The sequence below is a fragment of the Puma concolor genome, chromosome B4 (genome assembly GCF_028749965.1).
Source record: "Puma concolor isolate L17-30 chromosome B4, mPumCon1.1.hap2, whole genome shotgun sequence".
Classification (NCBI taxonomy): Eukaryota; Metazoa; Chordata; class Mammalia; order Carnivora; family Felidae; genus Puma; species Puma concolor.
In genome coordinates this window covers 8,628,158-8,644,146 of record NC_141673.1, presented here as the reverse complement: position 1 = coordinate 8,644,146, position 15,989 = coordinate 8,628,158, and the positions used below count along the sequence as shown (strand labels likewise).

At 44.5% G+C, this 15,989-nt stretch overlaps 1 protein-coding gene across 9 annotated transcripts in view; it reads left to right on the top strand.

Annotated features, from left to right (window-relative positions):
- Nucleotides 1–15,989, top strand: part of TNRC6B (trinucleotide repeat containing adaptor 6B) — a 259,643-nt gene that overhangs the window by 186,884 nt on the left and 56,770 nt on the right. For all 9 annotated transcript variants that reach the window (XM_086712195.1, XM_086712196.1, XM_086712194.1 and 6 more), the window contains 3 exons: nt 8,514–8,855; nt 11,361–13,709; nt 15,286–15,444. In XM_086712195.1, coding sequence (XP_086568321.1) covers nt 8,514–8,855; nt 11,361–13,709; nt 15,286–15,444 — 2,850 coding nt within the window. The remainder of the gene's footprint in view (nt 1–8,513; nt 8,856–11,360; nt 13,710–15,285; nt 15,445–15,989) is intronic.

Below are 15,989 nucleotides of genomic sequence, written 5' to 3'. Positions count from 1 at the left end.
TCCACTCAATTAGTGAGAGTGGGTGCAGAGTAATTAAATTGGTTGTTTGCGGCCACTGAAGAGCAGTAATGATAAATTGAAAGTACTTGTAGTAGTGTTTCTGGTTGGCCTTAATTTTTTTAGGAGGCAAAAAAGATTAATACCTTGTTTGGAAAGTATATGGGTCATGATTTTGAACTGAACCTTTTCAAGCAATACACTAGCCCTAATTTACAGATGCACATTGCAGAGGATTTTTAATCATCTTGATCCATGACATGCTTTGAGCCTAAAAGGGCGTGTTGTGTCTAGGATAGTCACATGGTCTTCTGAGCTACAGCCTGGAATATGCTTTTTTTTTAAATAATGCATTTTAACTCTGTTGCAAAATAGTGATTGATGTATTATAAACAGAAGCAGATAGATGTTCCTCACATCATCCTCAACCTAATGGTCTCTGTGTTTTCAGATCTCTCTTTCTAATGTTAATTTTGATTATGCAGTCTTGTCTGGTGCTGGCCACGCTTTTGGTCGGTTCCCTTTCAGGATGGTAGAATTGAGACCAATGTTTTAGCTCCTATCCTTGCCCACTTAAATGTGTGGTTCTCAACTAGGGTACTTATTAAAATCTTTTGCATAGACTCGTCAAAGTACACAAGCATGGACCTCCTCCCAGATCTTCATGGTCTCAGGCCACAGCCCTGGCAGATGTATTTTGAGAAGCTCTACAGGTGCCCCCAGGACATGTCCCAGGTTGAAAACCACTACCCCAGATGAAGGGAATCACATAGGACTGTGATAACTCAGAGGAAGGTCAGGATGATGGATCAGCCAAGATGTGATGGGAGGCCTCCGAATGATTGGTGTCTTCATTGTTTTATTTTCTATTATTGGACCACCAGGCCAAAGCCTGTCACACAGTGATGGAGAACTAATAAAGACCGTGCTAGTTTGTAAGGAAACTTAGTTCTGGGAAACAAATTCTCAGATGTCTAGACATTAATGTATTTCTAACCAAAAGGCACTTTCAGGGAGAATGTAGTCTAGGACCTTGTAGTGATTTAGAAAATAAACCGATAAACATTATTAGTTACGATTATCTTAATTACTTAGAACAGTGTTCTTCCCTTGTATTTTCAGGCAGTACCAACCCAGAAGTGGGCTTTATTTGGAAGTGTGTTTATAAATTACTTGTTTGAAATCCAAGTTATACTTTACCATAAAAATAGAGTTCTTGATAGTGGTATAGTGTCGATATTTTCTAAACCAACATACTGTCTAGGAAAGGATTTGGGCACATAGTATTTATATTAATAGGCCTTTTTGATGATTTATGGGGACAACAGATGAGAAAATTAGCATTTTCCTGGAAATTCCAGGCTCTGTGGTTGTTGGAACATGGTGGTTTGGTTCCTGGGCCTGGCCACAACTCTTAATGTTCATGAAGCCACGTCCCAGCTAAGCTGTGGAAGCAAGTTGCCCTGTATGGTACATGGTGTTTCTGTTGGAAAATCGAAAATCCATTAAGGCATTCTTTCTCAGATTTTTTTTTCTCTAAGTGTATTCTCAGAAACGCATTCCTCTTCCGGAACTCTACCAAAATCTTAAAAATCAAACTTTCTTTTCTACTTACTACTGAATTTTCTTTCCAGTTAGGATCTTTCTCATACCTACCATAAAATCGAATACAGCCTCACAGTTTCCATACTCTTCCCACCCCACCCCCACCCACACCCCCATGAAAAAATTAAAGTAAAATAATCCTAAAGAAAGATGAGCACCTGTTTCAGGTCTCCTAAAGAATGTAGTTAGTAGAACCACGGAGAAAACAGAGTAAAAATAAAAATGATCTCTGGAGTATATTAGACCGTAAGTAGAAGGAGAGGGAAAATGCAGATTTTGGAGAGACTAGGACAGGATTTCAAGTGGAGGTTATATGAAGACACGGCCTAGCACTGGGCTTGACCTTTCTGATTTTTTACCCCACTTCAACCACATCTTTATGTTTGTTCCAAGAGCCTGTCTGCACTCTAAATCCCCTTCTTCACTTCCCTCAGCTGATGTTTCTGGGTCCTTTTCCTCTTCCCAAAGATGACGCCTTCCTCAGGCAGTCTTCCCGTAACTCTGCATCTGTCCCTCTTTCCCCAGTAGACCCTGTAAGAAAAACGGCTGTGTTGGTGCCAAGTCTCTGTTTGTACAGAGGACTGAGATCAGATTTGTCCGTATTTCAGAGAAAAAGTAGATTCCTTATACGTTCTGTCTTTACCTTCCAGTATTTAAAAAAACAAAACAAAAACACAGAATTCTGGAGAATAGGGCGGGATTTCAAGTGGAGGTTCTGTGAAGACATGTGGACCTACTGGCCTGCAAACAGTACACAGCACTTAAGGTAGAGGCTTTGTTGGATGTTGGAGTTCGAATTGCGAGAGTCAAGGCGCCTGGGTGGCTCAGTCAGTTAAGCGTCTGACTCTTGATTTTGGCTCAGGTCATGATCTCACCGTTCATGAGATCGAGCCCCGCCTTGGGCTCTGCACTGACAGCACAGAGCCTGCTTGGGATTCTCTCTCTCTCTGCTCCTCCCCCACTTGTTTGTGCGCACGCACACATTCCCTGCCTCAAGATAAGTAAACGTTTAAAAAATAATGTAAAAAATTAAAAAGTTAAAAAAGGATCTCAAGAGGCTGTGGTGTTGATGTAACAGACCAGGTATAACAGGGACGAAGGTAAGATTAGGGTAGGCTGTACACTGGAGGGGTCTGGACATAGCAATTTTGCCTCGTGAAAAAGCTGTTAGGGTCATGGTTGGCTTAATGGTGCAGTTATTGGTATGAAATGACTGATTTATAAAAATTAAGCTGACCTTAAGTGGCATTAGTAGGAGTACAGCATCTAGGAAGGGATCTGCAGTTCTCTAACGGGCACCACACCGTGGAAAGAAAGAGATCGACTTCTGTGGAGCCTGTGCGGTTTGGGCCACATTGGTCAATGAATTTGAACCTGTGTCATATTTGCAAGGGTTAAACATGTAGGAATGTCTACCCCCAGGGGAAATGTTCCTACCTGAGGAAGCTCAGGGAGTGGTCTTCAAAGCTTTGAAAGGCTCTGGTGCCCGATGCTTAGCGGTCTCTTGGTAAATGTCTGTCGGATGTTTTGTTCAGTGACACTTATTCTGCTACCGAAAGTACTGATGGTGAGAGTCAAAGCAACAGGGAAAAAGCCTCCAGCCCGATATAAGTTGAGATTTTTAGGTATTATCATCCGCAGCAGCAATTCCGTGACCTTTACCCCACTGGGGCACAGCTGAGGGGCAGCACCTTCCCATCGGCATACTTGGTACATTGGCCACGACTCTGTCTTCTGAGTCTACCCCAGAAGGCGTATTTAGGAGTGGCTGGTGGTGGTTGGGATAACCTTGAGTCTACTCTAATTTATTAAGATCTGAGGTGGGTTTTTCCTTCCAAGTAAATAATTTACAAACGAAAGTACTCACAGTATCCCTCACACCTTGCAGAAACACCTCTGTATTCTTTAACACTAAGGTGGGCGCCATTTGTTCAGAGATGCTTCTGGCTGCCACTTGAAAGTGAATGAATGTGAGGTATAAGGCGTGTGGTTCAGATAGATGGCCACAGAATAGTCCAGATGAGAGGTAATGAGGGCTTGAACCTGTTTAGGAGTGGTGGTGATAGGAGGAAGGAAGGCATTGGAGAGATGTTTTGGTTCAGTGCAGTGTAATGATGATCAGATAATGACGACTTTTAGGTTTCTGACGCGAGGAGCTGGTTGGGTGATGACTCTGTTTCTTGAACTAGGAGATAATGGGGAGAGCTGGGGAACAAGTTTGAGAGTAAGGAGAAAAAGGGTGAAAGAGCGATCTGAGTTGGAGGTAGTGATTTGGGAAACACTTGGGCATACATGATAAAGTCTGAGCGTGGGGGAATTTGTACTCAAGTAACTTAAATGTGGGAAGAGTGTAGGCCCCACCTTCATGTTCAGATTTCTTAAAAAGACACAACTAGGGGCGCCTGGGTGGCACAGTCTGTTGAGCGTCCAACTTTCGCTCGGGTCATGATCTCACAGTTTGGGTGTTCGAGCCCCGCGTCAGGCGCTCTGCTGACAGCTTGGAGCCTGGAGCCTGCTTTGGATTCTGTGTCTCCCTTTCTCTGCCCCTCCCCTGCTTGCACTCTGTCTCTCTCTCTCAAAAATAAATAAACCTTAAAAAAAATAAAATAAAAGATACAACTCATAACCAAATTCAGGTGCCATCTTACAACTCTGATTAGGAGGTGGCCAGCTACCACCCTCCAAACAGATCTGACTCTCCTCCTGTTTTTGTATTGCCCATAAGCTAGGAATTTTTTTTAACGTTTTTTCAGTGGTTAGGAAAATTATAAAAGAATGATATTTTGTGACAGTGAGAGTGGTATGAAATTTATACTTTAGTGTGATTAGTACAGTTGTATGGAGCACAGCCACACTCTGTCGTTTGCGCATGGTCTGTGGCTGCTTTTGCCTATACTCACAGTAGAGTCGTCACAACCAAGACTGTATGGCCAGCAAAACCTAAAATATTTACTGTCTGGCCCGTTACAGAAAAAGTCTTCTGAGCCCTGACCAAGAGTGTAAGAACCCACAAAGGAAGAGAGAAAGGAGGAGCTGAAGAGCTGGCTGGAGTGGGTCTCAGTAGCTCTCACAAAAGCAGAGGGAGGATATGGCCAATAGTGTCCGAAGTTGCAGAAAAGTCAAGAGAAGGTCCAACAAGTGTCCATTAGACTGACAATGAAGAGCACTAGTTGTTGAATGAGAAGAGTTCCCAGGGAGATGTTCAGGGCAAAAGCCAATGTGCATGGAGTCTGAGGAGTGAGTACAAGGTAAAGAAATGGAGGCAGTGCTCAGAGATGACTGAGAACTCCTCAGTGCACAGCAGCCACTGTCTGTGTGTCCTCAGTCTGAGATTCTTGTTGTGTTGCATTGTAACTAATGATTATTTACCAAGAAATTTTCAGTTGAAAATAATGTCTTTTCTAGGGCTTGTATGTGTTTTAACTGCTACCTTTAATAAAACATTTCTAGGGGTGCCTGGGTGGCTCTGTTGGTTGAGTGTTCGACTTTTGATTTCAGCTCAGGTCACGATCCCAGGGTTGTGGGATCAGCCCTGCACAGGGCTCCATGCTTCAGCATGGAGCCTGCTTGAGATTCTCTCCACTCCCCATCCCCCCCGCCCCTCTCCCCTGCTCGCACGTGTGTGTGCATGCACGCATTCTCTCTCTCTCTCTCTTTCTAGAACAAAAAAGTTCTCATCACTAGAAAAAAAACATTCCTAGAAGGGTTTTTTTAGTGTTTGTACTATCAAGATATTTAAAGATAGTAGTTCTTTTTTTAAATTTTTTTTTTTCAACGTTTATTTATTTTTGGGACAGAGAGAGACAGAGCATGAACGGGGGAGGGGCAGAGAGAGAGGGAGACACAGAATCGGAAACAGGCTCCAGGCTCTGAGCCATCAGCCCAGAGCCCGACGCGGGGCTCGAACCCACGGACCGCGAGATCGTGACCTGGCTGAAGTCGGACGCTTAACCGACTGCGCCACCCAGGCGCCCCTAAAGATAGTAGTTCTTATTGGTCCTGCTTGTTTCAGATTTTTCTTAATGCCTTTATCTGAAAGAGTAGCATTTTATTGAAGTTTTTTCAGAAATAGAGGCAATTTAGAAGTTCAGACTGTAAGATGAGAATAACGGCGACAGGGAAAGGGAAAAAGATTCAGTCATAAGAGCAAATAAATGGTTCTTGGAAGTCATTGAATGGAAATTAGAAAATAAGATACCCAGCATTTTTCACAATGTCTTTGTTTCCCTTTGCTACAGAGATCATGTTTAAGCCACTGACCTTTTCTCTGGGAGATAAGAAATTATGCCCTTATTTTGAGCAGCTTATCTTTAAACCAATTTGCACTACAACCTACAAATCAGTAAGGTTCTGAAGAAAAACAAGAGGGACTGAAAAGTAATTCCCACTCCCTTATAATTTCCATCTCCTCTGTTAGCATCTGACATCCTGGAGCATGCTGTAATGCACACACTAACTCTGGGAGGTCCTAAGTTTGGACTTTGGGAAGCAGGTTGGATTGGGCCTCCTGCCTAATAGCTGCATTGCTCTCCAGTCTAGAGTTCTGATTGGCCTTTAAATGCTTCAAATTCTTGAAATCACAGAAAGGTGTAAGAAAGCAATTGAGTAAGAATTCATTCAAGTTCTGGGGCACGTGGGTGGCTCAGTCCATTGAGCACCCGACTTTGGCTCAGATCATGATCTTGTGGTTGGTGAGTTCAAGCCCCCATCGGGCTCACTACCCTCCTCAGATCCTCTGCCCCTCCCCTGCTCAACTCTCAAAAAATATGTAAAAAACAGTTCTGAAACACAGTTTTCTCCTAACATATAACTCAGAAATTTTCTGACTGGGTCCTGGAGTTTTGAATGACTAGTCTCCTAGACTAGCACGATATTGGAAGGAAAGTGGCTGAGAGGTAGTCTGATTTTATTTTTTAAAAAGGGTTTATTATTTATGATCCCTTCTATCCCTGATATGGTGGGAAAATGCTCTGAGGCACTTTTGCAGGGAATCTTGCACAATACATGTTACCCAAGTTTCTTTGATTATGCTGTGAATGTTGTAACGTTAGTCAAACTGGGTGTTCAGACCTCCATGCTGTTGACTGCCCTTACTATGTCTTGCTCTGTTTCAGGGAATGAGTCCAGGTGTGTAACAGACGTGGTTAATGTAGAGTGGAGATTCTAGTGCTTTTATGGAAGGGCGGCCTCGTGGAAGCATAGTTCCTTCTATCCTAAAAACCATTTGGGAAGATCCCTTGCAGCCTTTGCCGACGTCTCATTTCTTCTCATAATAAGAGGAAAGGGGACTGGGAATGCCATCTGCTATGCAATCTTGCAAGCACAGAGAGAAAATGAATCATTGGATAACTCATCTGCACTCATTTATCAGTTATTTTTACCCATCAGCTGCTGTAAGGTCATACAGAACCTACTATATTGATAATATCATATAGTGACCAATATATTTTCTTAAGAAATAGGTTTATTCTGCTCATCAGGTTGTGGATTCTCTGACCTCCCTTCCTTACTGGAAGGCCCGATACTGCCTCATGATTGGCTAAAGTTAGACCAGGGGTTGCCTTGAAGTTACTTCAGGCTCTTACTCTTCTTTCTTGGTTACACCCAGTACTCCCCAACATCCAGTGGAGGTAGATTGGGTACCCTGATTTCTGATGATGCCTCTCCCTTCATAAAGGAGCCAGTTCAATGAGCAACAGGCTGGCCCAGCACCATTGCAGTGGTCAGGGCAGTACTGCCCCGGAGTTGGCCCAAACATTACTCTGGATGTCAGGGAACGTGACCTCAGAATCATCCAAACTGTCAGGCTCAACGATTGTTTCTGTAATATTGCCAGCCTCTGTTTGCCAGGCAGATTTTCTTGGAAAGGGTGACAGTCTTTTGGTAGGATGAAGCAAGGGACATCGAGATCCAGAAGAATATTCTATGGAGGGCTGAGGGCAAAGCCCTCAACTTCTGCAGAGTGTCCTGCAGATTGTATCTTCATACGGTCATCCTGCACATTCCCATACTTCCTATTTGCCCTTTTTAAAAGTAAGGTAAAACATTAAATTCTTTAAAGTAAATAGGAAACATGCCTACATTGTGACATTTTTGTTTTAGATAAGAGTTGGAGTAAATATACAAGGTACCCTTAAGGCTTTTTTTTTTTTTTTTTTTTTTGACAAAAGCAAAAAAAACCCCACAAAACCAAACCTTATATAACATTTCTATTTGCACAGAATTTGCAAAGTACCAAGCAAGAGTGGTTGTGTTTAGGTAGCTGTAGAAACCCAAACCAAGTTGATTTTGTGATTCTCCAGGGCTGAGGTTTCCTGTGGGGGTCTACTCGGTGCCAGGACCTAAAAAATAAGATGAAAGATGGGTCCTTACCCTGGTGAGAGCAAGGAGCTTGTAAATGCGAGTTTCAATATAATATGGTGAATTCGTGGTAAAGAAAGACGGACAGTGTGTTCCAAGAGCACAAATGAAGGTGCTTAGCCTACTTAGTCCAGGGACTTCAGGAAAGGTTTCTCAGAGGTAAATCTTTAAGAATGTGGATAAAGGGCATTTGGGCTGAGAGCCTTGAACCTTTACTGAGGACTTGGCCTGGGGCCCATATGTACCCTTCGACCTGCTAGGGAACCTTCCAGGGATTTAGGGAAGTGACTGGTGACTGCTTCCCCCTCCCCCTTAGTTAATGGACTAGAGTTCTGGGGTATTGCTGTCTTTGAGTCCTTGTCACCCGCACTCCCCACCTCTGCCTGATCTCCAGTAAACTGAAGATGCAGGGGAGTTTAGAAAGACCACGTCCACCCACAGTAGGATGGAAGATCCATTACTGGAATTGGTCTCATGTAAGCTTTCCGAAAAACAATCTTCATAAAAATGTATTGGACTTCAAAGACCGTTCCCCACTCTCTCTCTTTCAGTGCCCGAAGTGACGAAACCAAGTTTAAGCCAACCAACGGCCGCCAGCCCAATTGGCAGCTCTCCATCGCCACCAGTCAATGGTGGCAACAATGCCAAAAGGGTGGCAGTGCCGAACGGACAACCGCCAAGCGCCGCCCGCTACATGCCTCGGGAGGTGCCGCCGCGATTCCGTTGCCAGCAGGACCACAAAGTGTTACTAAAACGTGGGCAGCCCCCTCCACCATCCTGCATGCTCCTCGGGGGCGGGGCAGGGCCTCCTCCCCCCACGGCACCCGGAGCAAACTCCAACAACGCACAAGTGACAGGAACGCTGCTGCAGAGTGACGGTGGGACTGCACCAGGTGAGGAGTCGGGGTCGGGAAGTGATTTCCTGGCAGCTTTAAAGAGAGCGAGCACTTCTTTTGTACTGCCTGGTATAGAGTCCCCAAAAGGCTTTTGGGGTCACTCCCAAGACAGGAGAGGCTCCCTGCACGAGCTGTGTCCCAGCACTTCTCTTCTGAAATTGGGTTTTAGTGTCCAGCATGTGCTGTTGGCAGGAGAGGCTAATGTGGCTGCCATACGTCATCCCCATTTGGGGCCTTTTTTCCTTTCCTGACAAGCACATGATAAACTCGAGCCTCCGTGGTTCCAGCTGTCACCACAAGTGTGTGCCCAGGGTATGATTGGAGGTGGGGCTAGTGCAGAGGCTTGTTCTGAATCCTGACTGCCCCTGTTTATGTTCGCAGAACGCTGCGGGGCAGAGAGAGAACCGTCTCTTCGATTACAGTATAAGATCTTGGGGGTGGGGAGGGGATACCAAACAATATCATTCTATCATTTTTTATTAGATTTTTTAAAATCATTGTTTCTTTAGAGGATTTTGAGCTCTGTTAAAAACTATATGTAGATATAAGGGATCTTTAGCTGAAGGGCTCTACTAGAAGTTTTGAGAGTTTTTAATAGATGAATACTAAATCACCTGATAGCAAAGAACCTCCAAACATCACCTCCCGCTTTTTTTTAAGCTTATTAACAGATGTCTACTTAGCTCTTAAAAATTTTTTTTGAGGTTGTACTAGAAAGGCTTGAACATCATCAAGCCTTGGCAAGAACAGTAAATTGGTTATTGTTAACTGTAGCATGCTTCTAGTTAATAGTTCTGAGTTTGAACACAGAAATGCCTAGAAAATTCTATTACTGTCTCATGTGCAGAGTAAAAATGGAGACAAACCTCATGGTGACAGATGCTTCATACAGGCTTTTCTGTGGTGGCCCCTCAGGCCAGGCCCAAAGCAGGCAAGGAAAAGCTTCATGGCCCCTCATAAGCATTTGCAAAAGGAAGTATGTGAGGAGTGGTCATGTCGAGTGTTTCTGCAGCCAAATGTAGCCAGACCTGGACGCAGACATGGGTCTGGGTCCAGTGTGAGTCAGATTCTCTTGTTTGCATTCTTAAAACCAAGGAGGCCACTAAATCTGAAGAGTTTGAGATTCTCTGCTTCCCTACTTTTATATGGCTCTATGTAAGATTTTTTCAACTTTATATTGATTTAAGACTTCTTGGTTAAAGTAACTAAAACAAGTTCAGAAGAAATTACTGGGTTAAAAACATGTGATTTCTCCCCTCTCCCCCCAAATATGATAAATTCCTCCAAAATATGTGCTGAGCCAGACTAATTTATCAGATTAAGTTCCTTAGGCATACAAACTGATTCCTGCTTGCCTGCCCCAGCATCTAGCTGCGTGGGCGTTCATCATTCATCAGGTGCTTACTGAGCAGTGATGCCCTGGCCACTATATGGAATTCAAACGTGAGCAAGATAGGGTCTCTGCCTAAGAGGGGGAGCTCTTGCGGAAGTCTCTGTGCTAATGTGGGGAAGGAAGATGTGACCAAAGCTCCACAGCACTGAGCAAAGTGGCTCTAGACAGGGAAGGGCATTTTCAGATGATGAACTTAAAAACAAACAAAAAAAACTCCTAGAAGAAACGGCACTTGAACTAGGCCCAGAAAGATGGGTAAATTTCAGTATGTGCATTCAGGAGGAAAAACCAGCAGGTGCCAATGTGGAATGGTGCCAGGATGAGAAGGCACGAGTTGTGGAATGTCAAGTAGTGTGGAATGTCGACATCTACATAGAAACCAGTGGAAGATAAGATTAGAAAAGTCATTTGGGCCCAGGTTGTGTAGCATCTTGATCAAACTCCAGGCCAAAGAGTTTAGCTTTATTATTGTGCGCTAGGAAACTGTTGGAAGCTTCCCCTACAGCAGTGATCTAATCGAAGCTGTGCTTTAGAACAATTACTCTAGCCAGGGGTGTTTAGAGTAGATTTCGAGATACAAAGCAAGGTCAGGGTGTTACTGCATTGTCTCAAGATATGAGAAGGCCCTTCTCTGTCAATAGAAAAGACAAGGGGAGGGGCACCTGTGTAGCTCAGTCGGTTAAGCATCCAACTTCAGCTCAGGTCATGATCTCACAGTTCGTGAGTTCGAGCCCCACATCAGGCTCTGTGCTGACAGCTCGGAGCCTGGAGCCTGCTTCAGATTCTGTGTCTCCCTCTCTCTCTCTCTGCCCCTCCCTGACTTGTGCTCTGTCTCACTCTCTCTCAAAAATAAACATTCAAAAAAAAAAAAAAAAAGACAAGGGAATAGCTTTGAGAGATGTTGTGGAGTTACACCTAGCAAATACACCAACCAGGCAAAATGAAAGAGGAGATGACTAAGGTGTGACACAGTTTACTAAGACAGGCAACTGGCTAGAGAAGCTAGTTTGTGGAGAAACGTGATGAGCTCTCTTAGGGGCACTTTGAGCTTGAGGTGTTAATAGAGCGCGCATGTGTAGCTGTGATTGATGAGACCATCTCTTCCCCAGAGTCAACCCTTGGAGGTGCTGCTGCTTCAAATTATGCAAATTCCACTTGGGGCCCGGGAGCCTCCTCCAACAACGGCGCCTCCCCCAACCCAATTCACATCTGGGACAAGGTGATTGTAGACGGGTCTGACATGGAAGAGTGGCCTTGTATCGCCAGCAAAGACACTGAGTCTTCTTCCGAAAACACCACCGATAACAACAGTGCCTCGAACCCTGGCTCTGAGAAGAGCACTCTGCCAGGAAGCACCACTAGTAACAAAGGAAAAGGGAGCCAGTGCCAGTCTGCAAGTTCTGGGAACGAATGTAATCTTGGGGTCTGGAAATCTGACCCTAAGACTAAATCTGTTCAATCTTCCAACTCTACTACAGAGAGCAACAATGGACTAGGAAATTGGAGGAATGTGAGTGGTCAGGATAGAATTGGACCTGGCTCTGGCTTCAGCAACTTTAACCCAAATAGCAACCCATCTGCCTGGCCAGCGCTGGTCCAAGAAGGAAATCCTAGGAAAGGGGCATTGGAAACGGATACTAGTAATTCCAGTGCACAGGTTAGCACAGTAGGTCAGGCATCCAGGGAACAGCAGTCAAAGATGGAAAATGCGGGTGTTAATTTTGTTGTCTCTGGCAGAGAACAGGCTCAAATTCATAACACTGATGGACCAAAAAATGGAAACACTAACTCCTTGAACTTAAGTTCACCAAACCCCATGGAGAATAAGGGAATGCCCTTTGGAATGGGCTTGGCGAACGCCTCCAGGAGCACTGATGCCCCTTCACAAAGCACTGGAGATCGAAAGACTGGGAGTGTTGGATCTTGGGGTGCAGCTAGGGGGCCTTCTGGAACTGACACAGCCTCTGGACAAAGCAATTCTGGAAACAATGGGAACAATGGAAAGGATAGAGAGGACTCCTGGAAAGGAGCCTCTGTTCAGAAATCAACTGGGTCAAAAAATGACTCTTGGGACAACAATAACAGGTCTACGGGTGGGTCCTGGAACTTTGGCCCTCAGGACTCTAATGACAACAAATGGGGTGAAGGGAACAAAATGACATCTGGGGTCTCTCAGGGAGAATGGAAACAGCCGACTGGGTCTGATGAATTGAAAATTGGAGAATGGAGTGGTCCAAACCAACCAAATTCTAGCACTGGAGCATGGGACAATCAAAAGGGCCACCCCCTCCCTGAAAACCAAGGCAATGCCCAGGCTCCCTGTTGGGGAAGATCTTCCAGCTCCACAGGAAGTGAAGTTGGAGGTCAAAGCACTGGAAGCAACCACAAAGCAGGAAGTAGTGACAGTCATAATTCTGGCCGTCGGTCATACCGGCCCACACATCCTGATTGTCAGGCTGTCTTACAGACTCTTTTGAGCCGAACTGATTTGGACCCCAGGGTGCTCTCAAACACTGGCTGGGGCCAAACTCAAATTAAGCAGGACACGGTGTGGGATATCGAAGAGGTGCCAAGGCCTGAGGGGAAATCTGACAAAGGAACTGAGGGGTGGGAGAGCGCTGCCACACAGACCAAGAACTCAGGGGGCTGGGGAGATGCACCCAGCCAAAGCAATCAAATGAAGTCTGGATGGGGGGAGCTCTCAGCCTCTACAGAGTGGAAAGACCCCAAGAACACAGGAGGCTGGAATGACTACAAGAACAACAACTCTTCCAACTGGGGAGGCGGCCGACCAGATGAAAAGCCATCTTCCTCTTGGAATGAGAACTCCAACAAGGATCAGGGGTGGGGAGGGGGACGCCAGCCCAATCAAGGATGGACTTCTGGGAAGAATGGTTGGGGAGAGGAAGTCGACCAGGCGAAAAACAGCAGTTGGGAAAGTCCTGCAAGTAAACCCGTGTCTGGGTGGGGCGAAGGAGGGCAGAACGAAATCGGAACTTGGGGGAACAGTGGGAATACAAGCCTAGCTTCCAAAGGCGGGTGGGAAGATTGCAAAAGGTCTCCAGCATGGACCGAGACAGGCAGACAGCCCAATTCCTGGAATAAACAGCACCAACAGCAGCAGCAGCCACAGCAGCCACCGCCACCACAGCCAGAGGCTTCTGGTTCATGGGGAGGCCCACCCCCAGCACCTCCAGGCAACGGACGACCTTCCAATTCCAACTGGAGCAGCGGGCCACAGCCAGTAACCCCTAAGGATGAGGAACCCAGTGGTTGGGAAGAGCCATCCCCACAGTCAATTAGTCGGAAAATGGACATCGATGATGGCACTTCCGCATGGGGAGACCCTAACAGTTATAACTACAAGAATGTGAATCTGTGGGATAAGAATTCCCAAGGGGGCCCAGCACCTCGAGAACCAAACCTGCCCACCCCGATGACCAGTAAATCAGCATCAGGTAGGCAGTGGCCTTTTTTCTTGTGAAAAATCCTAAAGCAGGGCATTATTATTAAGCTTCATTTACTCAGCCTTGTTCTGGAAATCTTTCCTACGTTAACCCTACTCTGCTGTTTACAGAATCTCCTTTTTTATGAGATGATAGCAATAACAGATGCTGGTGGTACATTTTAATGTTCTTTCTTGGCAGAAGCGAAAAGACGCCATCCCTGTGTTAGTCTCCCAAAGTTTGGGAGGTTTTTTTTTGCTTTGTGTGGGTTTTTTTTTTTTTTTTTAATTGTATTGGTCTGCAGAATCCAAAAGATACAGCTCACTAAACAAACTACACTCCAGGTTTTAAAATGAAGAATTAAAATAGTAGCAGAAATAGACCTGGTTTCCATTCGAGTTCTACCCGTGGACACATCCTCGGTGTTTCTCCTTCCCCAGCAGAGGGGAAGTATTTTGTTGCTCTTGCTGGGGCCATCAGAATGCTCTAGCCCAGCTGGGGTCTGGAAGGCTTCAGTCACTCTCCACATGATTTTTAATGATCACCTCTGGAAGTGGAGTGCTTTGTAAAAGAAATTGTTCTCTCCTGATAATCACTTGCTCAGAATTAAACTTTTCTTCTTCCTTTGTTTGAATAGAAACATCATACCTGATAAATTAAAAGTAATGCTGGTAATATCATCTTTGGCACTATCAACTTGAATGTCCCCATAAAGCATAGAATTCAACAAATTAAGGGAATGCACTGTTCAGATGGGGTATTTTTTGTTTTTGTTTTTTAGTTAAAATTAATCATAGTTACCCACTCCCTGAGTAAGCCTTGGGGAGTGTTCAGTGAATGCAGTTACGGCCACTTACAAAATGATTGCTTTTAACTAGTTCTTTTTTTCCCCCCAAATATTGAAAAGTATGAGGAAGGAAATAAAGATTGTTCATTAAGTCCCTATCTAGCATAAAATCTGCTAACATGTAAAAAAAATTATCCATATAGTAAAAACCTCCAAACTGTACAGAAAAGCAAAATGTAATATATAAATGAATCTTAGCCCCTAGAATCTCTTCCCACAGGTAATCTTTTAGAGTTTTGTGTCTCATTCAAAAATTTTGTTCCTTACCTAATCTGTCTCCCCTTTACAGATTTGACACAGAAGGAATTGCTGTTCTCCGCTTTGCCTTTTTCACCCTACTTTAAAACTTTCCATGTTAGCATGTACGTTTTTGTCTTTTGTTTTGTGTACAGTATTGATTTCATGGATGATGCGATTGGTCGGACTAGCCCTTTTTTGATAGGTATTTAGGTTGCTTCCGAAGCGTTCTCAACAGCGATAGAGCGTTGTTGTACGTGTCATTTCATGTACTTTCCAAGTATATCTATGGTATAATTTCCTGGCAACGGAATTACTGGGCCCGAAGTTAAAGCAACAATACCAGTTGCCCCCTACGAGGCAACTGTATTTCTGTATTTGTATTTCTGCCAGCAGAACATAGGAGTGACTGTTCCTCTCACCTTCTCCCCACCCCCTACCCCTGGATGTTGAGATGTTTCATTTCACAAATCATTCTTAGAGACACGTTTTCTTTCTTTACAGTCTGGAGCAAAAGCACACCACCTGCTCCAGATAATGGTACTTCAGCTTGGGGTGAGCCAAATGAAAGCAGTCCTGGGTGGGGTGAAATGGACGACACTGGAGCATCGACCACGGGCTGGGGGAACGCACCCTCCAACGCTCCAAATGCCATGAAACCTAGTAAGTTTAGAGCATTGTCTGTGAGGGATTTTCCATTAATTCGGGGGTCAGACATTTTGGTGAGGGCTGCTGTAATGTTTAAACTGTCATTTCAGTGAGATTCAGGACCGTGAACCTTTAATAGATGGTTAGTAACAAGTGGCCGTGACTTAGCTTTGGGTATTAACATGTTTACATTGAACTAGAAGTCATACGTTAATTTTGTTGATTTTATTTTAAGTTAGGTTTAGTATCTGGCCAGAATTGAAATGTTGATGTGGTACTTTTTTTTTTTTTTTTTTTTTGCCAGTAACTTAAATACTGCTCACCATATCTATTTTGCATTTTTGCCCCTTTGTTAGTATAATTTAAAAAGATTTTCCTGGCTTTTTAATGTGGAACATAGCCTCTGCTGCCCAGTGACTTCACCCTTCTGTTTTCCTTGTCCCTTTGTGTCTCCTCTCATACTCCCACCCACATAGGAACGTTGAAGGTTTCTTGAACCCAACGAAGATTGCTTCATTTGGATTTTTTATACAAAGCATGTCACACTTATTCATAATCGT